Source organism: Hydra viridissima, unplaced genomic scaffold (genome assembly GCF_058129835.1).
Source record: "Hydra viridissima isolate aposymbiotic clone 2 unplaced genomic scaffold, HvirCarnegie_v1 scaffold_4, whole genome shotgun sequence".
In the NCBI taxonomy this organism is placed as follows: domain Eukaryota; kingdom Metazoa; phylum Cnidaria; class Hydrozoa; order Anthoathecata; family Hydridae; genus Hydra; species Hydra viridissima.
In genome coordinates this window covers 10,357,707-10,385,518 of record NW_028324303.1, presented here as the reverse complement: position 1 = coordinate 10,385,518, position 27,812 = coordinate 10,357,707, and the positions used below count along the sequence as shown (strand labels likewise).

The 27,812-nt window shown below is 27.0% G+C and overlaps 3 protein-coding genes and 1 pseudogene across 9 annotated transcripts; 1 reads left to right on the top strand and 3 right to left on the bottom strand.

Moving 5' to 3' along the window:
• Nucleotides 1–2,644: 2,644 nt before the first annotated feature.
• Nucleotides 2,645–4,742, bottom strand: LOC149889837 (uncharacterized; annotated as a pseudogene). The gene is made up of 2 exons (XR_016451861.1): nt 4,599–4,742; nt 2,645–4,503 (listed from the first exon to the last, which is right to left on the bottom strand). The product of XR_016451861.1 is annotated as an uncharacterized LOC149889837 (transcript).
• A 4,031-nt stretch (nt 4,743–8,773) lies between these two features.
• Nucleotides 8,774–15,387, bottom strand: LOC145183432 (uncharacterized). Of its 5 annotated transcripts, none has more exons than XM_090085623.1 (8): nt 14,980–15,387; nt 11,585–11,786; nt 10,872–11,017; nt 10,606–10,753; nt 10,431–10,525; nt 10,160–10,294; nt 9,679–9,897; nt 8,774–9,584 (listed from the first exon to the last, which is right to left on the bottom strand). In XM_090085623.1, exons 2-8 carry the CDS (start codon nt 11,677–11,679, stop codon nt 8,902–8,904), a joined length of 1,521 nt encoding a protein of 506 aa, XP_089941749.1. In that variant the 5' UTR covers nt 11,680–11,786; nt 14,980–15,387; the 3' UTR covers nt 8,774–8,901. The 5 variants fall into 5 exon arrangements, with proteins under 5 accessions (XP_089941749.1, XP_089941750.1, XP_089941745.1 ...); XM_090085624.1 differs by having other exon boundaries at nt 15,172–15,387; XM_090085619.1 differs by lacking the exon at nt 14,980–15,387 and adding an exon at nt 13,396–14,955.
• A 3,580-nt stretch (nt 15,388–18,967) lies between these two features.
• On the bottom strand, nt 18,968–21,713 carry LOC149889836 (uncharacterized). Its single transcript, XM_090085907.1, has 3 exons — nt 21,523–21,713; nt 20,560–20,607; nt 18,968–19,278 (listed from the first exon to the last, which is right to left on the bottom strand). The coding sequence occupies exons 1-3, from the start codon at nt 21,660–21,662 to the stop codon at nt 19,182–19,184; spliced, it is 285 nt and encodes a 94-aa protein (XP_089942033.1). The 5' UTR covers nt 21,663–21,713; the 3' UTR covers nt 18,968–19,181.
• LOC145183438 (protein mago nashi homolog 2) lies at nt 21,669–25,444 on the top strand. 2 transcript variants are annotated; one of them, XM_090085906.1, is made up of 7 exons: nt 21,669–21,725; nt 22,241–22,351; nt 23,473–23,531; nt 23,893–23,949; nt 24,130–24,183; nt 25,015–25,097; nt 25,233–25,444. In XM_090085906.1, exons 2-7 carry the CDS (start codon nt 22,258–22,260, stop codon nt 25,330–25,332), a joined length of 447 nt encoding a protein of 148 aa, XP_089942032.1. In that variant the 5' UTR covers nt 21,669–21,725; nt 22,241–22,257; the 3' UTR covers nt 25,333–25,444. The 2 variants fall into 2 exon arrangements, with proteins under 2 accessions (XP_089942032.1, XP_089942031.1); XM_090085905.1 differs by lacking the exon at nt 21,669–21,725 and adding an exon at nt 21,734–21,874.
• Nucleotides 25,445–27,812: the final 2,368 nt, after the last annotated feature.

Here is a 27,812-nt window from a genome sequence, read left to right as displayed (position 1 = left end):
TTAAAAATTACCTAAATGTGACTATAATTTAAATTCAAGTAATTAATATTGTCTATTACAAATGTGATAATTTATTATATTGGGTATACTGTAAAAGTAAAAAAAGCCTGATATTCAGATCAATGTGCAAGTTAAGGATATGTTTATTTAAAACAGCAGTTTTTTGTTATTTTGTAATTATTCTTTTATAGAAAAAATACAGCTATTTTAGATTGTATTAGTTATTACTATCATAGTAAAAAAATTACAACCCTTTTTTATATATCATTACATCCCAAAGTCTTGGATATGTAAAAATTATCAAATATAATTGGACCAAAATTGTTTGATCATCACTGCAGTTGAGGTGACATCTGATTAAACCAATGTTTAATGGTTAAGAGCTCAAATCCAACTGAACCTAAGGTTCAGTTTGATTTTGATCCTAATTATTGATAAACCAAGTTTAAGAAAAGTTGGAAACCATAACGTTTAATACTCATGCATGAGTTTCTAACTAGTTTGTGTTCAGTTAAGTGGCATCTCCAAAAAAGAATGGTTTTAAGTAGACAACAAAGAAAACTCCACATAGTTTGATTGCTTAATGAACAAAAATAGGTTAATTACAATAATTTTGTTAGTTACGATCTAGGTTACAATATATATTTATATATATATATATATATATATATATATATATATATATATATATATATATATATATATATATATATATATATATATATATATTTATATATATTTATATATATGTATATATACAAATTTATAAATGCGTGTGTGTATATATATGTGAATATATAAATATATGTATGTATATATATATATACATATACATACATATATTTATATATACACGTATAGTATATATATATATATATATATATATATATATATATATATATATATATAAATTAGCAAAAATACTTATCTAATTTTTTCTTTGACAGCTTGTTTTACCATCAGTAGGTTCATCAGGAAGTCTGATGAACCTAGTGATGGTGAAAGATAAGTTTATAAATATATAAGGTTAATATATAACATGTTAACTAATGATTAATTTGTTAACCTTCCTGATTACTTATTGATGGTGAAACAAGTTGTGGAAGAAAAAATTAGATAAGTGTTTTTACTAATTTATTACTGCTCTGCTCTTTAAGACCATTGAGCACTCTATTTATAGAATACACTAACATAGTTTATATATATATATATATATATATATATATATATATATATATATATATATATATATATATATATATATATATATATATACACACACACACACAGGGTGTCTGCCAATATTATAAGTTGGATTTCCCTAGCTTTTCCCTGATATTTACCTATTTCTCGTTTAGAAAAATGCTCTTCAACTGCAAAAATATAAACAATAATACAACCCACATTAAATATATCAAGAGAAGTTCATAAAACTATCTGCCAAATAAACTTTTAGATTACGTGAACTATATACAACTTATTTAAGTTATATAAGTTTGATAAAGACTCATCTTTCCTGATTTTTCTAAAATTTAACCTAATTTCTCTGATAATCCCCTGATTATTTTGAAGATATCCGAATTTCCTGGCATTTCCCTGATTTCGCAGACATCCTGTATATATTTATATGCAGATCTTGTGTATAAAGACCACTTAGCAACATTGCAACATAACATAACAAGAATTTAATTTGATCTAAACTTATTAGTCACAACAACAAGGCTAAATAAAATTGACAAAGTATGTATGATGAATTTAGCGATTAGTATGTAACATAACAATGTTTTGTTACATATGCTATATTATTATTAACAATAACAAGTTATTTTTAACATATTTATCTTAACTAAAACTACTTGATTACTCACAAACTTAATCAATTTATGATCAAGGTTTTGTGTTTAAATAATCGCTATTAATAAATGTTTAAATAATCGCTATTATTTAAAAAATTGTAGAATTTTATAAAAAACTTCAAATATTTAAAGAAACACCACCAAAATATTATGCACCCGAAAAACGCAGATAGTCCAAAAATGTATCTGGCGAAAATGCAGATAGTTCAATTTTGTTTTACGCGGAGATTGCAGATATGCCAATTTTGTTTTTGGCGGAGATAGCAGATATTATGCCAAATTTGTTTTCCGCGGAGATTGCAGATAGTCCGATTTTGCGCGGAGCCATCGGACTTATTCAGTAAATTTTTCGAGATCGTCCGTGTTTTATCATTCGGTCTTATTTTTATAAGATTTTTCATTCCGTACTTTCAAGGCTTTCTCAAACAGGCCACAACAGCTCATTTTTCGTAAAATTAGCGAAGGCCGACTTTTTTACGGTTAAAATTACTTTTTATCCTTGCTTTTGTAAACAAACTTCAGAAACAAATATAGAGCTTTTTTAGGACAAAACATTTTGATTAAATTTCGGAAGCAAATCTTGTAGGAATTTTTTTTTACGTTTATAAATAAGTTAATTACAATAAAAATTTAAAGAGTTTAGCTAAAAATGACTAAATCATTTTTATAACTATATATTTATTTTAGCTGTTTAACACTTGTAATACAAATAATAAATTTTTTGATAAAAACAAACAAATATGTTAACTTTATTAAAAATATTTTGAGTTTTTTTAACTCAAAGTATTTTATTTTGAAGTTGAAAGTTTTGCTTGTTTTATTAAACATTCCTTCCCAAAATCTTCAGTGTGTTTTTTACAATAATCGTTTAAAAAAATGTTTGCTAAAATGCAGCAAACTTTTTTAACACTTCGAACAAGCAATTGAAATTTACTATTGCAGTTAACAAAAATGTCAATTAATCCTCTCTTGCACAGCAATAGTGAAACTTTATTCACAAGTGTCACTTCAAATATAAAAAAACAATAAATAACAAAGTAGACTAATTTGTCAGAAGGTTCTCTTAGTCTTTCCCTGTTCAAAGAACTAATCAAAGTTCCATATTCTTGAAACATATCAAAGGTGTCTATTTCTTCTAAAATTGAATGTAATTCTGGAAGTTTGTAAGCAATAAAACCTGCAATATATAAAAGCCCTTGTTTGCATTCATTTGGCAACTGAACCTCACAATTTTCACATATTGACATATCAAACTACACATCAAGTTCACAGTTATCACAATGGTGGTGAGCAGGAAGAAATATTGTAAAATCTGCTTGCTCGTCTATCAAATTACAAGTTTTGTCGATTCTAAATTTTTGAATAACATTTTGCACAGTTATCAGATATGTGCCACCTGACCCTTGTTGATATTTCCTAAACTGTTTTTCTAGTGCATCTGATTGCATTTGTCCTAGCAATACATAAGATACACCGCAATTCAACAAATACTTGGCACAACTTGCTAATCTTTTTGAAGTTTTTTGCAAAGCACTCACAGTATCCATTGTTAACTTTTTCTCTCTTAATTTTGAATTTACGCATTTCAAATTTTCAGCAAAATAAGAAATATAGTTCTCTAAGAAATCTATTTGCTAATCATTGACTGAAGTAAAAGGCTTTCTTTGAATATCATTTAATCTTATATTTAGACCTTTTGCTTTACTGTTGACAATAAGCTATCACTTGACAACTGTTTCAATAAAAAGTGCAGTATCTTTAGCTTCAGGAATTTTTACACGTAATGCTGCAACTGTTTCATCACAAAAGACTTTGAGAACTAATCCATAATTTTGTCATTCAATTGGTTTTGGTGACTTGATGCCTAATATAACTTGCTTGCTTAGAATCTGTTTCATTATTAATAACATAACTAACAGCATTCTCCAGTTGAGAATAATATTTAATAATTCCTTTGTTTAAAAAAGAAAATAAATATCTCCAGAATCTTCTAAAGTTATATATATTGAAAACTTAGGTACTGGTCCACAATGTTCATATGATATTAAAAATATTTTTTTTTCTTTTTCAACAAAATAAAATTTTTCTTCACAGCTATTTATCATTGACTTCAAATTTTTTACAATTGAATTAAATTGAATAGCTTCCATTTTTTTAAAATTTTTGAACTCATCAGGTAAACTATTTCTTTCAGAGCACATTAACCCAGTGACATCTCATTTTCTAGACGCTATTCGAATACAAGACACTGGTATACCTTTAAAGACTAATGGAGGATGCACTGGAACAAAACTTCTACCTTTGACTTTTTTTAATTCTGCATCTTTAGGCTAGTGCTGAGCACAAATTCGCTTATAATCTGTTAACACCAAGTTTGCATTTGGAAGTTTTTTAATCCATAACTTGCGATCCTCAGATTCACAGACAAAGACATACCAATTTTATCTTCACCATTTTTTAAAACGCATTCAAACATTGGCTGACCATTTCCTGACTCTAAAACATTGCAAAAACAATCAAACTGATCACTTTCAGTTATAATTTTCTGGAGTGCACTGTAGCCTTTATTGCATTTATAAGACCCTGAATAAAATTCTTCAACAGATACTCCAATACTCACTACACTATCCCATAATAACTTTTTCATCTAAACAAGAAGAACTGTTAACTACTATTAGTTAATTAATTCCAGTTATACAATTACAGCTTGAAGAACCATAACCTTATTTTCTCTTCACTTACTTTGAAATTATAGAAAATAATTTCATTTTTGTAAACTTCGTTTGCGATTTGAGTCTGATCATTTTCTGGCGATATCAGAAATTTAATTCAGATTAAAGAAAGAAACAGTAAAAACACCAAGTTTTATAAAACGAAACAAACTACAGAAAGAAGTTATTTTGTTATTTATTTGAACAAAATACTAAGCATGGGAATTTCGGCCTTCGAAATCGACGAAATTAAACGAAATTCGTGTTTCAATTTCGGATCGAAATTGAGAACGAAATTTCGATTTTTTGGATTGTTTAATTTCGCGAAAAAATTTCGTATAATTTCGGGTCATTGAAAGTAACGAAATTGACACGAAATTAAACATAAGTTTTAATTTCGAAATTCGTGAATTTGTAATGTTTAAAAATTTCGTCTTTCGAAATTCAATATAAATTTCGATACGAAATTGAAACACGAATTTCGTTTAATTTCGTCGATTTCGAAGGCCGAAATTCCCATGCTTACAAAATACAGACACGCAATTATTTCTTTAAAGTTAAATAATTTTGCAGACCTGGAATCTCGTGACGCATTCGGTTAAAAGTTCTAAAAAAAGACTGATTTTTTAAATAGTAAATTCTACATAACAAAAATAACAAACCTTTCTCTTTCTACTTTTCTTAATAAAACAGGTCTTATTTTTCCTAATTGTCAAAAAAAAAATCAAAATTCCTTTGTTCCTTTGTGTGTATTTTTAAATGCCCTCGAACGTCGGTAATCTGCTACCGAACATCTTAAAAGTGAATTTTATTTGGATGATTTCGTCAAAACAGCATTTTTTTTTTTTTGAAAACAAGAGAACAACGTTCTGACTGTATAGCGTACAAGTTTTTGTTTACAAGGTTAGGTGAATTCGCATTGTATAAAACATTTTAAATAGGTTACATGAAGTTGTTTCACTATTTGGTAATTTCCAGATTCACGGATATTAGGAAAATCTATATACGAAAGATCGCCGTGTTGATTTGTGTTTCTTTTTCTTTAAAAAAAATAAAATACTCTGAGCACTCTGTTCAAATTAACATGCTATTTGGCATCTTATAGTGTGTGTAAATTTAGTGGCAGAGTGAACCATAAATTTTTATTAGGAATTAGTCTAATATGACTTAAAGGCATAATGTTAAGATTTTAGCCCCCTGTTTACTGCTTTTAATATACTTCTGAGCTCGAGGATTACATCTACATTAATACCAGTAATTTCAAAAAATGTCTCCGCTTCCTTCGTCTACACACTGTGCGAAAATGAATTTTACCTAAGTGGCTTTGTTTAGTCATAAAACCTATTTAGTATCAAAATGATTGATTTACGGAAAAACGGGACGAATCTTTCTTCTGATTATTGCTCTCTGTGATTTAACCTTTGCTTAAGTCAGCGTGCGAATAGATATTAATTTTTTAGTTATTTTTAAATAATTTATAATTTTAATGATAGTTGATATAACAATTCAAATTATAGAATTTACATTTAGCTTTACCAAAACTATTTTAAAAATATAGAATTCCTTAAATGTGGAAGCTGGTCTAAAATGGTCCTAAAAAACAATTTACCAATTTTAGCTATCGATTACCAATGTAACCCATTATACTTACTGTAACGAAAATCCATGATGGCGGTCTTAAGGAAATCAGTTCAATAACAAGTCTCTTTTTTGGGATATCTTCTGAAGTTGGAAGTTAAGAACTATATCTAATACAATCCTAGGTTAGATATCTGTACAAATGATATCTTTAAGAAATTTCTGATTAAGGTGGCTCACCCCCATTAAAAATCAAAAAAAAAATTTTTTTTTTTTTTTTGAATTATGTTGTATTAAGCATCGAAGTACAAAATTCATAATATATTTTTACTATTATATGCTTAAAAAGTAACAAAAAATACCGTTATTGTGGTTAATACAGTTTCCTACTCCTTAGCAACGCCATAGCAACGGTGTAAACAACAAATTTATTCATTACTTCTTGAAGGTTTTAACTTAAAGTTTTGAACTATTTTTCAATGTTAGATCTATTATGCTTTTCTACTGTTCTGTAAAATGTAATATTTCTTAAAAATGTGCTCTGTTACAGAGTCGCCATATCGAGATAGATAGTTTTCAGTTAAATTACATTGAATTAATGATACAGAGCCTCTGTATCATTAATTCAATGTAATTTAACTGAAAACTATCTATCTCGATATGGCGAACAAAAGGAATAAAATTAGAAATTTAAAGAGAAAATATCATGGAAATAGGTATACAAGGAGAGCAGAGGAAGTAAATGGTTGTAGCAGGAAATCAGAAACAACAAGTGCATCAAAGCTTAAGAAAAAACATAACTTTAGTGCTGCAACAAATTGTGATTCCGAAGTTGACAATTTTTTCTTTATTTGTAACTTTAGAATTATTAAAAATATATTTGAACAGTATTCCACATGCAGTGAGTGTAATAGCAAGCCAACTTTTTTTCATAATGAATCTATACGTATGGGATTTTCTATTGGAATTATAATACAATGTTCAAACTGTGACTTTGAAAGTACATTTTATTCATCACCATCTGTAAATCAAAGTGTTTCTAGTTCAAAACCATATGAAATAAATTTACGTGCTGTTATGGCATTTCGTGAAATTGGACGTGGTAGAGAAGCTATGTCTACTTTTACTGCTATAATGAATATGCCTCCACCTCTTACGAATCACAGTTATAATATTACAAACAATAAACTACATAAAGTTTATAAAGAAAGCAGTTCTCAGAGTATGAAAGCTGCTGGGTAAAACAAGCTATAGACAAAAAATAAATTTACCTGTAGCAATTATGGAGGAAATTAAACCTATTTTTCAAGAATTATCAAACCCTGAAATGCTAAGAAAGTGTTTACATGGGATGACACAAAACTGCAATGAGTCATTTAATGGTTTGATATGGCAGCAATGCCCTAAAACTACTTTTACTGCAAGGAAAATTCTTGAAATATCTGTTTATTCTTCTATTTTAAATTACAATGATGGATTTTCTTCTTTAAGTTGCATTTTTAAAATGTTTGGGTTTTCTGGAGGTGTTTATTTTGAAAAAGGAGCTTTCAAAAAAGATAAAAACCGACTATCAAATATGTCAAGAAAATCGACTGATGTTAGTAAAACACAAAGAAAACATATAAGATCAATAAACAAAGGTTATTTAGACATTGACAAGGAGAATGATGATATGAAATCTTATGCTAGTGGCAGTTTTTAGTAACTTTTTATAAAAAAAACTTTTTGTTTTTATGTTTTTTTTTTTAAAATGTGTTTTTTAAGACTTTCTTATTTTAATATATTTTTCTTACGAAAACGTTAATATCTTCAGTTTGGTTAAAGCTTTTATCTTCAAATTTTCACAGTATGTTGATTAACTTATTTATGAGGGCTGGGACTAGAATTATAACATTTTAAGCATAAATAAATTAGTTTGAATGTAGTTTGTTAGACTGACACAGGCACTAAATCAATTTCTGCACCTTTATTGCTGCCATTTTAGTTTTTTTTAACATTTGAAAAAAATTTTAGTTCCAGCCCTGGAGCAACTATTTAGCTACCATTTGGCAAAATATGGTGTATTCAGTGCAAATTTTACTCAAGATATCATTGTTTTAGCTAAGGTAAGATTTTAGACAAATTATGCTGACTCAGCATCAAAAAATGGAAATTTCATTTTTCTTTTAAGAAGTTAAAGTTTTAATAGAATTTCCTTATATAAAAAATAAAAAACAAGTTTTTAACCTTTATAAATAAAAAGTTAGATTTAGAGGGGGTGAGCCACCTTAAGGCTCCATTGCAAAAATGATTTTATTGTTTTGAAGAGAAATGAACCCAAAACTAGATTTTGAAGCAAAAGTTTTTCATCAGAGAAGAATCAGAGAAGAAGCAATTTTATTGGGGTGAAAACTAAATATACTCGAGATTTAAATGTGCCTTGTGATAAGCTATACGCAAAAATAAGAAAAGAAAACAAGTCAAATAAGGGAAACTCAATTTTGGTGTAAAACAAGATTAATGGGTTTGTTAAACAATATCCCCTCACTAAGAAAATTTCACTAAGGAATAAAAATTCACTTAGGAATTTCATCAAAAAATGTTTTAATTATTGCGTACTCGTTTACCTTATTGACAAATAACTCTAAATTTGAAAGAACTTATATATATGTATACTTACATTGAAAGACTTTTTTTACAATAAAATAAAAAACTATTTATAAAAATATAAATAAGAAGCTCAATCTGAAAATTCTTAAAAGACATTTTCAAGAATTTTAAGTTTCTTTGGAAAAGTCCTCACTATCGAATTGCGTTGATACACTTGTCTCAGACTGTGTTGAAGTACTCGCGGAATGGTTTAAAACAATAGATACATTGCTTGGTTCGTCTATCATCGATGTTCGTATCTTTTGTTCTGGATGATGATCAACTTCAATCTTTACAGAAGTATTTTTCATTTCTTCTCCAGGATTAGAATGTATAGTTAAAGATTTAAAAGAAGCTTTGTCGTTCATTTTTTTATACCGCATGCTTTTAGAACGAATGGCACCATCCAGTTCCTTTTCTATTTCCAAATCGCCTCTTTTTATTATTACTCGAGCCTGAGCCATACTTGATAAAGAGTTTCTTTCAGAACGAGACTTTCTGCGGATTTTATTTTTTGTGTTTACTAAAATAGGTACGACATCCGAACCTTCTGTTCTTACTTTTTCATAGGATGGTGGTTTTTGATCAGAAAAATCCGAAGAATATCTTTTTAATGTATTTAGACTGCGAGAGGAAAACCACTCTTCCTCACTTTCGGAAACACTTGCATAACTTGGAAGAGGAATTTGGTCATAACCATTATTGGTATCTGTTGAATATTGAGGAGGTTTACTTGATGGTATTTCAAGATGATGAACAACAAAAAGGTTTTCACGTTTGACAGCAGGGAACAACTTTGGAGATTCGATTACTAGTTCATTTGAAAAATTTTTATCAATAAAAATTATCATGTTTGAAAATTGAGCTTTAATAAAACAAAATGTGCTGCCATTTCTTGAGGTTACCTTTGATGTAGGACGGAGGTGCTGCAGCTTGAATTGCATCAGGAAGTATAACTTGAGGAGTATCATCATAATCGCTTTCTAAGTTAGGATTTTCCAGCATGTTTCCAGAGCGTTGGTACCAACGTTTGTAGAAGACGGAACAAATTAACAAACCAATCAAAATGCCAAGACTGATTGCACCAAGGATAGCAGCTACCGACTGAAGGCCAATTGAAGTTTCTATCAGGATAAATGAAACAATAGTTTAAAACATTTCAGTAAAACTACAAAACGTTTTATTCTATAACAAGATTTGCTGTAATGTTGCAGAAATAAAAATTCTTGAGCTTTATAAAATATTCTCAAATAAATTATGTTTATAATAAAATTTACAAAGGATAATGGAAAGTGTGGATAAAAGAAGCAAGGATAAGGGAAGTAAAGATAATTGAAGAAACAATAAAAGAAAACCATGGACTAACAAAATTAACAAAAATAAAACCTTCATTGTTGTAAATGGAAATATCAAATCGGTATTCTTGTGTTACTGAATAATTGAAGTGGTCGTGTGAGTAAAAAATGAATGTTATCCAATGATCGAACTCAAAAGAAATGCTCTCTGTGCCACAAAAGCGACCTATAAAAGAAATAAATCCATACAAAAAGGGTCCTACATGAAATAATTGCATATAAAAAACTAAAAAACTTTAGAAAATAAAAGAAAACAAAAAATGAATATAATTTGATAAATGAAAAACAAAAAAGTATCATACCAAAACTATTTTCTTTAATTGCACGAACTCCTTCATAAATTTCTAAATAGTCTTGACATTCTCCATTTGGAAGCCTTGTTTTTAGTTGAAAATGACTAAATAGAATTTTAACTTTTGAACTTTTTATTTGATCAAACAATAAATAAAATACAAAAAAAATAAATGAAAAACTCACTTTGTTACTAATTTTAAATAAGTTTTCATGCTTTTGCTGCTAATATGCCAGATACATGCACATCCAGGAAAGTAACTATGTGGAAAATTTGGACTCTGTATGTTGAATGAAGTATCTTCCAATAACAATAAAGTCTTACCACATGTTGCTAAATAATAAACTTAACTGTTATCTCACAAATATTTTTTAGAAAAGTTATGTGAAATTTAAAAAAAAAATTACATTTTTAATGGATTTTTGATTCTTACTGATTTTTAAAAACTTACAGCACCAGGGCCTGAACTTTATCTCCAAATTCAACTTGTATGTTTCGTTAGAAAAATGACCTTCTAATGAAATCTCTACTGCATCATTAGTTATAAACTGATCCTCAAAACTATTGTTAAAAAATTTTTTGACAACACCATGCAACCTAGACAAATCATTTAAAACTAAAAGTTTACAAATAATAACATGCTAAACAAAAAAAATCTAATTAAAATTACAATCTAAAGAATTTGTTTTGATGGCAAAAATATTATTAGGAAAATGTTTTGTGGATTGTAGTGTTTTTTATCTTTAAAAAAAGTTTGCCAAATAACCTTTTATGCTAAGTATTCATAACATAAAAGTCTAAGAAATTTCAAGTTTTCAGAAATGGATTAAATCTAAAAGAAAGTATGATGGAAGAGTTAAGGTCAGAGAAGATCCATTAAATCCAATAAAAAACATAAGATTAGGAAACTCTTTTTTTAAAACAACAGAATAGTAATAAAAAAAAAAAAAAGGTGTCTGTGATTAGTAAGTACATGGCAATGATGAATAACTTTTTATTTTTAGGAATACACCAATAAAAAATTTTCATACAAAATGCATATCAATCAACTTACTTGAGTAAACATTTTAAACTTAATGATAATTAAATATATAGCTATCTAATAAAAAATAGTTTTTAAAAAAAGATCAATTAATTTAAATGTTTAAAAAATGATTTTTATACCTTTTTTCTCGGGCCACAATGATATTCTTATCAACACTCCATAAATAATGAGGTGCTGCCAATTTAACATCAATGCGCTTTCTTGAATGGTGCATAATTATCCAATATACTTTGTAATACTTTTCATCTTTATTGAAGAGTTCATGAAGAGTTTTACCAGTAAAATAAATAATTCCATTGGGCTCATTAAAAACAAAGTCACCTGTAATACAGAAGAAGTTCTGACTAGTAAACAAATGTTAGCAGACCTCCTTTTAAATATCACAATTATTTTGAATAAGTATACAGAATTATTTCAAGCAAGTATAGAAAACTATTTTTGAGCATACACTAAAAGCATAATTTCTATTACTAACTTTTTTACAGAAGAAGCAAAATAAGTATCTCAAAACCTGTGTTTTGAGTCAAATTTTTATTTTTTTTCTTCAAACTTGGAGATTTTTATAAAATTTGCTCAACCTGGAAATAAACATTCTAGGCTCTGAAAAATTATTTTCTGAAAAAGAAAATCATTATGCTTTTTTATACTAATATTAGTAAATTATAGAAGATTCTATTGACCTGCAATTTATTAATGCATTTTTTTTTATAAATTTGTGTATATTTTACTGCTAAGTGTTAAGAATACAAAATAAAAACAATTGTACAAAAAAATATATATTAATTTTTTGCAGAATGAGTAAATAAAATGAACTTTTTAGTGCAAAAAACACAACAAACTTGGTTAATTTTGACAAAACAGTTTTTTTTTTTTTTTTTTTTAAATGACATCACAAATAACAAAGAACTTTTATGGTAAAATTTCAGTTTTCTTCATTTACTATAATTTTATTATGATGATGATTTAAAATGTAGCCAAATTTATCTGAAATATTATACCAAACTCATATCATTTTTAAAAGGTTAAAAATAAATACAAATATCAGGTGTCCAACTAAAAGTAAATATATATTTTTTAATGTACAAACATAATAACAAAAACTAATATATATTTGTTATTGAATAAGATGTTTGCTGTTTGATTAACCATAAGTTAAATGTATTTATTCATTTCATTTAAGAAAAAAAAATTTTTTTGCCACTTCAAGCATTATATATATATATATATATATATATATATATATATATATATATATATATATATATATATATATATATATACATACATATATATATATATATATATATATATATATATATATATATATATATATATATATATGAGAGAGAGAGAGAGAGAGAGAGAGAGAGAGAGAGAGAGTATTTATGAAGAATACTATTTTTGCACAACTATTGTATATATATTCAAATATATTTGATATAAATTTGTAGAAATAATTTTTTTTTCATGTAAATTTCAATTAAATACTCTGACTAAAGAGATTATATTCTTCATCAAGAAAAAAAAAAACAATAAGCAAATCTAAAATTGGACTTAAAGTCATGAGGGATTGAAAACCTCTCAAATGGGAATTGATTGCAAAAAGATTAGTCCAATTACACACAAAAATATATTTTGTTTAGAAAAATATGGGGTGGGATCTAATAAGAGACATTTAGTTGAAACGTTTAAATTACATTTTTTTGAAATACCTTTATATGTATGTATGTATGTATGTATGTATGTATGTATGTATATATGTATGTATGTATGTATGTATGTATGTATGTATGTATGTATGTATGTATGTATGTATGTATGTATGTATGTATGTATGTATGTATGTATATGTGTATGTATGTATTTGTGTATGTATTTTTGCATGCATTTGTGTGTTTGACTGTATTACAAACATACATTAAGTTCTCACACTGACTTTTCATACAGCAGAATGAAGCTAGACAACCCACTGCAAGTGCATACACTAAGATCATTTGTTATTTTCAAATAAATATTGTGTCAATTTCTGAAAGAAAGTAAGTAATCATGATATATTGAATTCAACACAAAAAATATGCTTTAAAACATTAAGAAATGCAACTGAACACAATGTTTTTGGAGAACCAACATCATTTTACAACAATGCTACCTTCTACTAATGTTTTTAGAGCATATGACTTAAGGTGCAAAATGCAAAGATAAGTACTGCTTATGAAAAGAGCAACACTTGTAGAGCAAGAAGTTTAAGAGTTATTTCAAAATTTGGCACTCAAGAAAGGTTATTTTTCAAATATTCTTTGGCTTATAAACTTTCTGTTGTTTAATGGGAGTTCTGAATTGAACAGGAAACAAATAGGCTTATAGTTATGGAGCAAAAAAGATAAATGAACAACACCTTAAGCAACTAGGACAAGTTTGTGATGAAAAATTGATAACAGGGATATTTATTGGTATAAGAGTTAATTTGTATTGGATTTAATGTAATACATGATGTTAATTTAACTAAGACTTCTGGTATACATAGGAAAATTCAACAACTTTGTCTCCAAACACAAAATACAAAGATAGTGTCATGCAAGAAGGCAATTTTCAAAAAAATATTACTTTGAAGATCCAATTAACTATCACTAAAACTAAATTCATCACTAACTTCAACTGAGGCTTTTATGATGTACTGTAAACAACACAGGTTAGTGGAGTTATTAGATGAGTAAAAAGTGTCAGTGTCAAGGCCTTTGTAATTACTGATCTACTTTCTTCATGCAAATGTATTAGTTTTCAGTAAGTGCATGTCTGCTATTGATGTCAAGTGCACAATAGGTTCTTCTATTTAAACAGGCAAAGTTAGTATGGCATTAAATTTTAATTCAAAAATTTTACCTATTGTAAATTTTAAAACAACTGATGGTTGCTAACTTAAATGATTTGATGACACATTTAAGCACTGTTTAAATGTAACTTCTAAAAGCTTGCTTAGTTGTTCAGCTGGGATATACTGCCAGTGAGTGTATAATATTCCTATCTATGCAAGGAAATCTTAACAATTGTTGGTGGTAAACAAATACCAATCAAACCCTATATAGTTACACATGTTCAAGAAAGATTGATGTAACTGTGAAAAAATTATACTGTTCAGCCTTAATGCATTTACCTTTTTAGTTTAATACAAAACATAGCTTTTCTTGCTTTGAAGGAGCAAAAAATTCCTTCTGCTTGATAAAACAATGCTATAAACCTGGCTCTGAAGACTAGAGCATTGGGGAACTAGATTATAAGTATAATTTTATATTTTGATCATGTTGAAAACATTCCTGAAGCAGGAGTACCAAATGTAGATAAAAGAAATTTTAAGTTTAAAAATTAAAAATTGATGCTTGAGTTTATTCACCAACAATTAGCTTATGTTTGATAAATCGACACCGTTGAATGTTTAAAAGTATTGATTACATTAAAGATATCTGCAACAACACTAATGACTAAAAACAAATCACAATAGAAAATAATAATGCAATACATGTCTCGAGCTGAATTATTCAATCTTGACAGTAAATTTGAAACATGTGCAATAATTAGCTGATTTTTTTCGTATAGTTGTCTAACTTTTTAATTAAATGATGACATTTGATTGATATTGCAAGTGATCAGAAATTTTCTTGTATTTGCATAATTCAGACTGTAGAATTGTTACTTATAAAATTCAACACACTTCATTTTCTCATCAGCAAAATAGTAAATGCAATCCAAATTCCGAAACATGTCCAGCTTCCCAAAAATAGTCCATACGGAAAAATGAGAGCAACCCTATTAAACTGAGGAAATCGTACAATGGGGTAATTCTTTTGTTACCCTCAGCAGAAAAGATTTTAAAATATCTATCCCACGAAAACACGTTTAAAGCGTGGTCACTTAGAAACACCATTGACGATATTTTATTTAACTCAGAATTTAAAAGAATTTTTTATCTCATCACCAACCCTAAATAAAGGTGTTTATTTGAATTTTGATTATCAAAGTGATTGTGAAAAATACATCAGATGGTAATAGTGTAAAGGAAAATCACAAATATATACTTATAGTTCGGTAAATAAGCGAATTTAAAAAAAAAAGTTCTTTGTTTTTAAAGTTTATAATCAATTTTTTATCGATTATAATCATAGTTTCAATCTTTCTTAAAATAATGAAAACGTAAATGTTTCATGCAAAATTTCATTAACAACCATAGTATTTTTTAAAGTGGTTGAATGTAACAAAGAGAGAGAACAGAGAGAGGTCATGTCTTCACTATTCGGACTGTTATAAAAGTTTGTAAGAAAAGAACTCATGAAGTGGCGGAACGTTTCAAGTTACAACACATGGCTTTCTTAGAGACCATTTATGACGTCCGCATAAAATTATTAAAGGTCAGACGTCCCATCTCATGATAACTTTACTATTAAATGTAGAGAACGTAGTTTCCTTTCATGGCATGTTAAGAGACAAATTCATCTCATTGATGACGTAGATAAACAAGAGGCGAGTTTTTTAAAAATAAACAAAAAAAAAAAAATGGTAGTAAAATAATAACTGCTATAACAGCTTTAACAAACAAACAGCTTAACAATTTTACACTGAATTTTAAAATATTTTGTTTTGATTTTTTTCGTGTTTTGTAATGTACAGATCACAATTGTTTTTAAAAAATAAGTTTGAGAGTATAATTCCATGGTTTCTGTTTATACTATGAGTCGGCGTTAAGGTGACCATTGGGAAACGTTGCATAACGAAACATTTTTAAAAACTGACTAACATTTTTTCGTTAGTAACCGTTATGAAGTAAAATTTAACATCGTATCTTAATGGTATGGACCGGTGTTAACCGTTATCCAGCGTTGTTAGCTGTTATCCAGCGTTGTTGACTGTTATACACCGTCTTTAACCATTATACACCTTAATTAACGATTAATCTGAATGGAAATCCAGTGAAATAGTTTTTTTACCTTGAGATCTAAAAGGTCTATGTCTAACTATGCGCGAATTTTCTGTGATAAATATTTTTTGATTAATATACAGCCTAGATTGCTCTAGTTCAGAGTGACTTAACTTAGTACATTGACAATAAAACTAACTTTTACCAAAGGTAGATACACTAAACAATAGAAAAATTTGTACAAAACATTTATTTTGACGTAAATCTCTTTATAAATATTTTTGAAATTAAAATACTTGAAAATCAAAATCATAGATAGAGACACAATGGTTAATATTTTTTCAAGATTGGCAAATAATCATAATCATTGGCATCTTAGATTGGCAAATAATCATAATCAACAAAAGGGAAAATAATCAGAAGTGTAGTTAAAACTTATCTTTTTTTTCATCACCTAATTTTAATAATTAAAAGACCTTAAAATCCTGTTGCGGTGTTTAGGAAATTTAGCATAAATTTAAGAACTTATAGTATTATCTTACTTATTACCAATTTCTGTTGTTAACTAATATAATTATTTTCCTTTTTTATCACTTAAATTTACTTAACTTTTTACAAATTATTATGTATTATTATGTATTACTTTTTGTCTGATCTGAGAAATCAATTAATAAACAGATTAAAAGAAGTTTAACTATGCTCTATTACAGCTTGAGGCAATATGCTGCTACTTGAATTGATCGAAAAAATAATACCTATTAAACATTGACTTCAAATGAATCAACGTTAATTCGTCAAATAGATTTAGTAATTGGCCCTTAATTTAAAACTAAGTATCGAGCACCATAAACATGATACAAATGTATGTAGATGTTTTATAGGCTTGGACCTTATTCTGAGGCAATATTTCTTCCTTCTGGCTTGGGCTAGTTCAATTCTTCGTCTGTCTCAACATATTCAGAAAGATTTCTCTTGATTTTTGAAATATTAGCCTGACAGAATACGAGCAAGCGGACATCTTTGGGAACAAGCTGTTGTCTTTTGTCTGTCACAATTCCACCAATAACGGTCAATAACGGTCATTATAAAAAAAAGGTTAAAATTTTCAAACCACTTTCTAAATGTTTATATTAATGGTTTAAAAATAATTACCTAATTACTAATAATAGAAACAACTCATTTAGCTAGCTAATATATATCTCACTTAAACCCTAAAATACTACACAAAATTTCTTGCAAAAATCTTTAATGAGATGTTTTTGACACAATGCTTTATTAAAACCACAATATTGGGATTCCCCCCTCCAAAAAAAGAAGAGAAACTTTAAAAATTCTATTACAAAAAAATATTTTTGAAGTATAGACATTGTATAGTTAATAAAAAAATGTATTGGATTTTATTAGTTTGTAATACCAAACAAACTTTGATTTATTAAAATGGTAAGTTATTTTTTTAAATATTTAAAACTCCGGCCTTGTTTTATGTCATTGAAAATGAAAACAAAAACTTGCCAAATAAAAAGTTTTTTTGTTGCTTAACCATCACAAAATCTGCTAAAAAATTTCATCACCTTTATTAAGTCTGTGTATACTCACGCTTTTCATAATTCACACTTATACAGTTTTATAAAACAAAACAAAACAAAAATCATAAAGCAAAAAGAAAGACTATCTGTGATCTCCTTCAGGTCCAAAAGCCTAATTTCTAAGGCCAAGTCTAAAATTTAAGAGTAGGCTAAAAGTAACTTAACGAGCTGCAGAGCTAGAGTTTATTTGTGATTTTTCTAAAGAATGCAATTTCAAAGGCTCAGTTAGTCTTTTTAAAAAAAATAGCTCAGAATTGACCCATACATGACACACCAGGTAAATAAATGGAATAAATAAGATTTATTTGTAGATATCTCTTGATAGCCCATAGCTTCTATCTTATATGCAAGTTTTAATAGGTAAATTCTTTGGGGTTATTCCATGAACTATTCTTCTTTTCAGTTAAAATTACTATTACCCAGATTTTAGTTTTTTACATTTTTCTTCTAATACTATATTCTACAGAAGTTTATCTTTTTAGGTTTATTTTCTCTGATTTTGTTATTAGAAATAAGTTTTAACAATGTCTTGCATGATGAAAGCCAAAGTACTATAAACTTTTATTCTATGATCACCAGACAGTAATGCTAACATAAGACAGTAATGCTAACATAAGACAGTAATGTCAAGATTTCAGTATTTTGGGGAGGCGAATACCAACGGCAGCGAAAGAAAAGTGGAGTCAAGAAGATTTCCGCCTTTTATCAACTCTACTGTTAGCTAAATAACTATATTCAATTAACATTAGTATTGCTAACTGCAACATTCCTAAATAATGACATGGCAGGGCCTTGATTAATAAAAAAAACATTTAGTTCCTATCCTTACTTTTTTTCGTTTCTTTAAGAATCTCATGACAGATTGTTCCTTTTTTTACATATAAAATTTAGGTTCAATTTTACCTTTTTTAATCGAATTAAAATATATTTAAAACTTACTTTCAAATTTACTAAATATGTCTGTGAGCTAATGAAACATTAGATTATTTTAGATTAGAAAAAGAAAAGGCTAATATTCAATTTTTATTTAATATACTTGAAAAAAACATTTCCGAGTTATCTCTAAAACAAAAATAGCCGAAAAAGAAATACAGAAAAAAAAAGACGTAAAATGCTCTCCATTCTTTAAAAAACTTCTATTGGAATATACGTTACATACGTTAAGGATACCTTTAAACTACGTGAATCGTGATCACGTGTTATTGTTACAACTATGCAAAATATCTAATAATAAAAAACAAAGTAGGAGTAGTCGCCATATATACCTTTTCGTTTCAAGGTCTCAGGTGAGCGAGACCGACTTCTTGAGCGAGAGCGAGACCTGCATGTAAAGAATACTCCAATATTAAGGCAATAGACATACAACAAAAAATAGTACTTTAAGAAAAAACTAAAATTGCTAAAATACATTGACTCTGGAAGTAACTAACAAGTAGTCTGCTGAGATAAAAACATAATAACAAAAATTACACGTTATTCAATAAAAATTGGATTCTCTGCAAATAAATTAAAATTGTGACTTTTTTCTATTATGCATTAAATGTTGTTTTAGGTAATTCACTTATCAGTAGACTTGTCACTTGGTTATGAAGTTTGCAGAAAATTGAATGATAGGTTGAAAGTGTAACCTATCTCAATGCTTAAACTACAGAAGTAAACTAACATGTGAAGCATATTTTCTTTTCACAAAACAAAAGCAATTTTTTAATATTTAGTCTCTAATGAGACTGAAACCACATGTGCTATAGTTATATGTTAGAGGTCACATTAAAAAAATTTTTCTTTTTATTTTGTTTTTTCATTGTTAAGTTTACTTGACAAATTTACTATATGGTTTGCTCCATTATTTTCAAGAGAAATGTCAAAAAACCCAGCAGTATGGATATATTGGCCACATTCAAAGTTATGATTAACAAATAAAAATCATTATGCAGTAATCAATATAGAATTGCCAAGTCTACACTATCTAGCTATGTAATAAAGATTATTTGCAATAAAATCGCATTCCAGTTTAACTCTAACTGCCTTTGTTAACTTTTTCTGCATTACCAACAACTTAGAGGAAGATGCTTGCAAATCCTTCCAATATCTAGCACACAAACATGGACAAAGAAAAATGTAGAAAAATATTCATAGAGAATAACATTAAAAATGGTTTTGATCAAGACATTAAACAGAGGTAAAAAAATTTGTTTACTTTTTAATACTTTAAAATGTATTTTAAACGTTTGAAACAATCAAGAGAAACCATAATTGAAAATAATTTTGCTCAGTATTTTGAACATGAAAAAATCTGTATTCCATGCCTATTGGAAAACATAAAAATGTTTTAATAACTACAAAGTTTAATAAATCAATTATAAACAGCATGCTAGAAAAATTCAATGGTCATGGTACAAGTGTGAGCATCAAACTTTGTTTCTTCCTAGAATTGAGAACAATTTTCAGAACACTTGGCTTATAATAATAATGATTGCTTATAATAAAAATGATTACTAACTTCTATTGGAACTTAAACTGCAATAAATAAACTATATCACTGTATATAATAACTATATATCAATATAAAAGTTTGAATGAAATATTGAAAGTTAATTCAAACCTTTTAGACCGAGAACCTGTGTTTTCACTTTGCGAATGACGGTCTGAGCTAAAAAAATAATAATAATAATAAATTTTATTCAATTTTACACTTAACAAATGTGAAGAGATTAAAGAATTCCATTTTTCCCCTGATATTCTGGCAGTTATATTTGAAAACAATTTTAAAAAATCTTTCAGAATATATTCCAAGAACATTATAGCACATAAAACACAAGTTATTTGACAATTTTTAGAAGAAGTCAGTTGGATGAATTTTTAAGGAGTTGTTAAAAATTGCTCAATTTCTTTTTAGAATTACATCCCAAAAACTTAATAATAAGCAAATCTTTTTTTCTAATGCAGTGATAACTTATCTGTTACTTCAGTTGATAACATGATCAATACAATACAATTTTAGCCATCTTTCTTTTAAGCAACTTTATGATTTATATAAAAATGATATGGTAACCCTAACTTCTGCAGATTTATACATCTTTCAAAAAAAATTGATCTAAAAGTTACTAGCTAAAGATAAAATTGAATGATTAAAAGAAAATTACAATGGTAAATTAGAATTAAAAGGGGAACATAATTACTAACTGTATGCATACTAACTTTTCCCAATTTTATATATATATATATATATATATATATATATATATATATATATATAGGTCTTAACTACCTAGATTTGATTTCATACCATTGTTTAAGCCATAAGTGATTTAGTTTAAAGTATAAATGTAAAATAGGAATAATTTTTAAATGTTTGAAATTATTCTAGATCAAGACAACTAAAAGTGTTACTTGTAGCATATTAAAGCAAGAATTCCTTAACAAAATACAAAATTCTGGAAAAAAGGAACTTAAGGATTTGAAAGCTTATGAAAGAATTCTTATATATCTGTGAATCGAACTGATTATTTTTAAAAAAATCCTTGAAAGCCTTATTACCAATTTGAAATAATTTAGCTTTTCAAACCTAAAGGATCCAAAGTTTGGTACAACTGGCGGTGGCATATCATCTTTCTCTAAAATAATTTTATAGTCTTCATCCTTATCTGTATATCTATGTTTAAAAGTTTCCTCAAACTCTGTCACTATCTCATCTGAAGTAGCCATATTATACTTTAAGACTTGGTCTGAGAACAAGCGCGCAATTTTTGGAATATTAACCGGTAAGCGGTAAGCTTCCTGATCTGAGATATTCAGCGCTTTTCAACTCATAAGCACGCTATTAAAGTCTTTTAAATTTCTGAGTCTTGCTATTTTCTTATACTTTCATTCCTATGAAGCCCCAATTTAAATAAAATATTAAAATTGGATATTTATTGGTAATATAATTTTCCTTATCAATTTTGATATATGTACACACACACACACACACACACACACACCTATATATATATATATATATATATATATATATATATATATATATATAGATATATATATAGATATATATATATATATATATATATATATATATATATATATATATATATATACTATATATATATATATATATATATATATATATATCTATATATATATATATATATATATATATATATATATATATATATATGTATATATATATATATATATATATATATGTATATATATATATATATATATATATATATATATATATATATATATATATATAGTAAGATTTCTATATATGTATTTGTATATAGTTAGGTATTGTTGAAACATGGTTCAAGGTGAAGAGTTTTATTGTCGTTATTATGTTGGTCACAAAGGAAAGTTTGGACATGAGTTTCTAGAGTTTGAGTTCAGGCCTGATGGTATAAAATACATAAAGCTTTGTTATTGTATCAAATATAGTTATCTAAAAAAAAAAAAAGAACTTTTATTAGATAAAGAAACAAATTATTAAACTCTTAAGGGATTATCTAAGTATATTTATGAAAATAAATGATAACAAAAATTTAAAATAATTAACAAAAGTTGTCACAATTATTAAACTTAAACTTATCTACATATCCACCTTTATTTTTGATTATTGCTTCAGAGATTTTAAGTATTCTATCGAACCATTTCATTAACGTGTTGTTTATAGTTTTCTATTGCTCTTCTTTCAAAATTTTCTATAAAGGTTTTTTAGAACTGAAGTACACTTTTTACTGAAACACAAAGTCCTGTCAAATTTCCACAACATCATAGAACTACCATCATAATATCCTCTCCCCTTCTCATTTTCAGATCAATTACTTCAAGTTTAGACTTGCTTTGCTATTTCTGGTGCAGTCACATGTTTTATTGATATTAAATTTCTTTGCAGTTTAGTTGATTGTTCTTCTTAGTATTCATAATTAAGTTATTGAATTTAAAATTTAAAAAAAAATAATAATAAGTTATTGTATATAGTCTACAAATGGAGAAAATAAATGATAAAAATGGGCAAATACTTAGAAAAATTGTGTATACAATTTTTTTCTGCTACTGCAATATTCTGTTTAACTTAATAAAAATGAATTTAAGCAAGAATAGAAAAAAAACCTTCTAAGTTGCTATTTTTTATTTAAACATAGGTTTGGAAAGTTTAGAATTTTTTAAATTATAGTGGCAGCATATTTTTCTCAGACATTTGTCATCTATAATCTCAATAATTATAAGAAAGTCATCTTCAACTTTTAATCACTATTATAAATTGTCAAAAGCATTCTATTGGTGTTTCAATAAAAATCTACATTTTCTTCATAATATTCTCATTTACATTTTAAATGTGTTTGGTTAGTTGAAGGTGTGAAAAATAGTTGTAATTAGTTTTTTAATGCAATTTATTTCCATTAGTTACAAATGTCATATGTGGCAAAAATAGTTTGAGTGCTGCCATTTCTAAGTAAGAGATCAATGTATGAAAATACCAACTTGTTATATTTACATTGTAATGCAAACTTTTTAGGTTTATGTCGTTATGCAAACAATTCTAACTACAAAAATGATGTCATGATTCGCAAAGAGGTATTATTTAATGAAATGTTATTGAAAGTAATTCTTGAAACTAGTAAATAATAAAATTTAAATCAACATGGAAAGATACTTAAGCCATTTTCAATTGTAATGTGAAAATAGTTTTAGTAAAGCAGTATTTTTTAGCAAAATGATTTAGGGTATTTTGTTTGCTATTTAACAAAATATTTATATGAATTTTTATTCCAAGAAAAAAATTGTCTAAATAAATGTATATAAAGTAGTTAATGTTTTTCTGATTTTTGTCTCATTGATGAGTTTTGTCTGCAATTATTAAAAATTGTATAGAGAAAATTGGTATGCTTTGTGTTTATCTTGTTTCAAATTAATTTTTAAAATATAATTTTTATAGGTTTACTGCTCTAAAAGTGTTCTTGATGAAGTCAAGCGTATAATTGATGATAGCGAGGTAAACTTCTTTTCTTTGTTTAATTTTATGGAAATATTTGATGTCACGTTTTACTGATAGGTCATAAAGAATTCTACCAGCACATAAATAAAGCTTGATTTTAAAAAATCACTACAAAAAATATATTCTAATTTAACAACAATTTCAAATACAAATTTCCTTTTTTTTTTTTTCTTCTAGCTTTTAAAAGAAGATGATGCGTTGTGGCCAACACCAGACAGAGTTGGTCGTCAGGTATTTTGTTTAATATTACAGCTATGCACATGATTTTAACAAAGGTGTTTATTTATTTATATATATATATATATATATATATATATATATATATATATATATATATATATATATATATATATATATATATATATATATATATATATATATTAAAGAAGTTTTTAACTTTAATTTAATCTAAACTTTGTTGTACAACTCAGTTGTAATTATTATATATTATAATTATTATAGTTATATTTTAACTTTCTTTGTTATTTGTTAAAGCTTTGTTTTAATTGTAATTTGTATTAATTATACTTTCATTGTAGTTTATTATAATTGAATTTTAATTGTAATCCATTATAGTTATAATACTTGACTATTAAAGTATTTTTAGTTTTCATTTATTATAATTATAACATAGTTAACATATATTTAATATTTAAATGACACAAAAGTTTAATTGAGTTTACAACAGAAAAAGTAGGCTAAAATTCAAATATGTACTTTACATATCAGCCTCCTTTGCAAAGAGCTTGTCCTGACATTTACTAAAAAGTTGTTGTTAATGCTTAATTAAATAAATTTGATGGTTTGTTAATGAGTATTAATGCTGAGATCTGAATTTTTAGCACCAAGGCATCAAGTTCATCTATCTTTATTCAACTCAAATAATCTCTGATAGAGTGGGCTGTGTGTGAAATGAAACTCAAAAGCAAAAAAAAAAAAATTGTCAAAACCCAATTTTTCAAGTTTGATTAAACTTTTGTGCATAATCATAGTGAATATTTTTCAAGAAACATTCTTCTTTAAATAACCAGGTTTTTAACCATTTTACTTTTTAAAAAAAAGGAGCTGGAGATTGTGATGGGAGATGAGCACATTTCTTTTACAACTTCAAAGATTGGCTCATTAATTGATGTTAACCAATGCAAGTAAGCTATATGTTTTTTGGTTTTGTTTTAATTTTTTTGTAGTTGCAATATAGTAGATGTAATGGATTGTGTTTTTTTTTTTTTTTTTTTTTTTTTTTTTTTTTTTTTTTATCAGAAAATTTCTCATTTCTATAGAGATCCTGAGGGTTTAAAGTGTTTCTACTACTTAGTTCAAGACTTGAAGTGTCTGGTCTTTTCGCTTATTGGACTGCATTTTAAGATCAAACCTATATAAATGAGATATGTCGTCTAAATCTCATTTCCTAGAGATATTCTTTTTTGTTACCTTTACTACTTATGAAAGCTTTTTGTATATTGTTTTAGTAAAGAAACTAATGTGCTATTTACCTTGTTTGAAGACATTATTCTCGAAAACTTTCCGGCTATGGTTATTAGCATATAGCTTGACCCAATCTATTAGGTTTTAGGGCAGACCGATTTAGTTTAAAACCTGATCAAAAAGTGGTCAAGGTGAACGCGCAGATCCAGAGTTTAAATGTTAATAAGGCTATTATCAGAAGTTAGGGCTGGGGTTTATGAGTGAAATGGCAGAGCAAAAGCCACACTACTGTGAGGTGCTCCAACTTGCGATGATCCTTAAAATTAATAATAATATTATTAAATCATATAAATAAAAAGCACTCATGAAACTATTTATCTTAATTGAAATTTAAGAAAATTATATAAGCCAAATTTTTAAATGAAAAGTTAACATTTTATAATCAAGATGAAAGCTTAAATATTTGGTGAGAAAATTTTTTCATTAATAACAATAAACGTTTTAAATAAGACTCAAACCAAAGATTGTAGAGTTTGTACTCAAGGATTGACATCTAAGAACTTGAGATTTTTACAATTTTTAAACGCACTGTTTTTACCTCTTGCTCTCCATCTCTGCCTGATTAACTGGGGATCACTTTGAATTACTCCAAAGACAGCAATCTCATGCTTTAACTTGTCTATTCTGTAATACTCAACAATCGTTGAGCTCAACCTAAGACCAAAATATGACTATCCGTCTCTTTCTGCATGTGCTCACAAGCGCTCAGATTCTTTCTAACCAAAAAGTTAAAAGATTAATTTTATGAAAGTTCTGCTAGTAGACATTTCTCTAAGCATAATTGTTTTGCAATGATACACTCTTAAGTGAGTAACAATTTTGAGATTAAAATTCATTTTCTACCTGGAAATGAAATTATGTTATTCGTGTTACTTTGTGGTTCTTGGGTGTTTTTAATGGTTGGTTTAAGCAAATTGGGTTGTTGTTGGTAGAGCATCTTTCCCCATCACAGTGGCATCATTAGACAGCTGGAGTCTTCTGAGGAAGACTGAGTCTCAACCGACTATGTCAATCTTATCCAGTGGTGTTAGCTTTTGACCCACCCCCCACTCCTATACCACTTTTGTTAGAATCTGTCATCTTCTTTTTAGTTGCATGTTTCATGTTTTATTGGAAATTCTATGATATATAATTATTGCCTTTGAGATATATCTACAACATAGGAAAAATCCAGTGAAAAAGTGTAGTGAAACAATTCGTTTAATTAAACATTCATTAGATGGCTTTATAAATTGGTAAAGAACATCTTAAAACTCCTAAAACATTATTTTTTTACGTAGGACTGTACTGGCTTGTGAAGGAAAATTCATAGTTGGAAGTAATTACAGTATATATCTAAAATAAGGATATTGGTTTTACTTATATTTCTTTTTTGAAGTTTGTTTTGCTAGTGACATTAAATTAAAAGTTTACAAAACTGTCGATAGTGTAAACAAAACAAAATGTAAAACATTGGATTAACTGGATTATCTCTTTTCGTTTTGAATAAATCCGCTAATATTTTTGCCGGCAAGTATTGACGATTCGAAAAAAATATATTGATAGTGGAACTAGTTTGGGGTCATCGGGTTTACGTCAACTTTGACGGATCCGAAAAGATTTACCGGTTTTCGTTCTTTTGTAATTCCGATCGGAATTACATTGATAGTAGAATCCTCGGGAAATTACTGGTGGAGGTTCTGAATTTAATTATCCCGCTTTTAAAACCAATATATGAGGTTGGAAGTAAAATTCTTTGCGGCGATGAAGATTAATTAGGATCCGATTTGTCGGCTTGTGAGTATGACAATTATTCATCCGATGTTAACTGTTGAATATATAGTTAAGGAATTTAGGCAATATTTATAGCAAACTTAAATCTTTTTTATTTTCAATAGATTGCAATCCTTAAGAAAATTTTCTTTTCTTTACTTGTATTCTTAAACAAAACTAAAAGATTTAAAAGAAATAATTTTCTTAACTTTAAAGCAAAATGACGTCCTCAACATAATTAAATGTTGTGTATTCTTTTTTGTAGAAAAAACAACATCAAAACATATATAGATGTTATTGATTTTTATGGGAGGGTTTTAATACTTTAACACTTTTGGCATTTTTTGAACGCCAGAAATGATTTTATGAAGGTTTCAAAGTTTTTAAGAAACAAAAGGTTTTTTTTTTTTTTCCTCTTAAGGTGGCTCATATAGAAAATTTTTTTTTTGAATAAAAGCAATTCCAGTGGTTCATATATATTTTAGTTTGCTTTTGATAATATAGAAAACTAAAAATTTGATAAAAAAACTTTAAGTAAATTATATTTAAGACAAATTTTATCAAAATCAGTGTTAAAAGGGGGAAAATCTGAAAAATTCAAAACACTGTTTCTTGATCAATTT

Bases quoted from the DNA above. Each gene is read 5' to 3' on its own strand.
- LOC145183432 (XM_090085619.1), bottom strand. From the start codon at position 13,459: ATGATCTTAGTGTATGCACTTGCAGTGGGTTGTCTAGCTTCATTCTGC. The intron at 10,526-10,605 runs GTGAGTTTTTCA...AATTCTATTTAG, and splicing joins TATTTAAAATTAGTAACAAA to TCATTTTCAACTAAAAACAA. The intron at 9,898-10,159 runs GTTTTATTTTTG...TTATCCTGATAG, and splicing joins TTCCATTTACAACAATGAAG to AAACTTCAATTGGCCTTCAG.
- LOC145183438 (XM_090085906.1), top strand. From the start codon at position 22,258: ATGGTTCAAGGTGAAGAGTTTTATTGTCGTTATTATGTTGGTCACAAA. The intron at 24,184-25,014 runs GTATTTTGTTTA...TTTAAAAAAAAG, and splicing joins CAGACAGAGTTGGTCGTCAG to GAGCTGGAGATTGTGATGGG. The intron at 25,098-25,232 runs GTAAGCTATATG...TCATTTCTATAG, and splicing joins ATTGATGTTAACCAATGCAA to AGATCCTGAGGGTTTAAAGT.
- LOC149889836 (XM_090085907.1), bottom strand. From the start codon at position 21,662: ATGGCTACTTCAGATGAGATAGTGACAGAGTTTGAGGAAACTTTTAAA. The intron at 20,608-21,522 runs GTTTGAAAAGCT...TTATTTTTTTAG, and splicing joins CCAAACTTTGGATCCTTTAG to CTCAGACCGTCATTCGCAAA. The intron at 19,279-20,559 runs GTTTGAATTAAC...CTTTACATGCAG, and splicing joins ACAGGTTCTCGGTCTAAAAG to GTCTCGCTCTCGCTCAAGAA.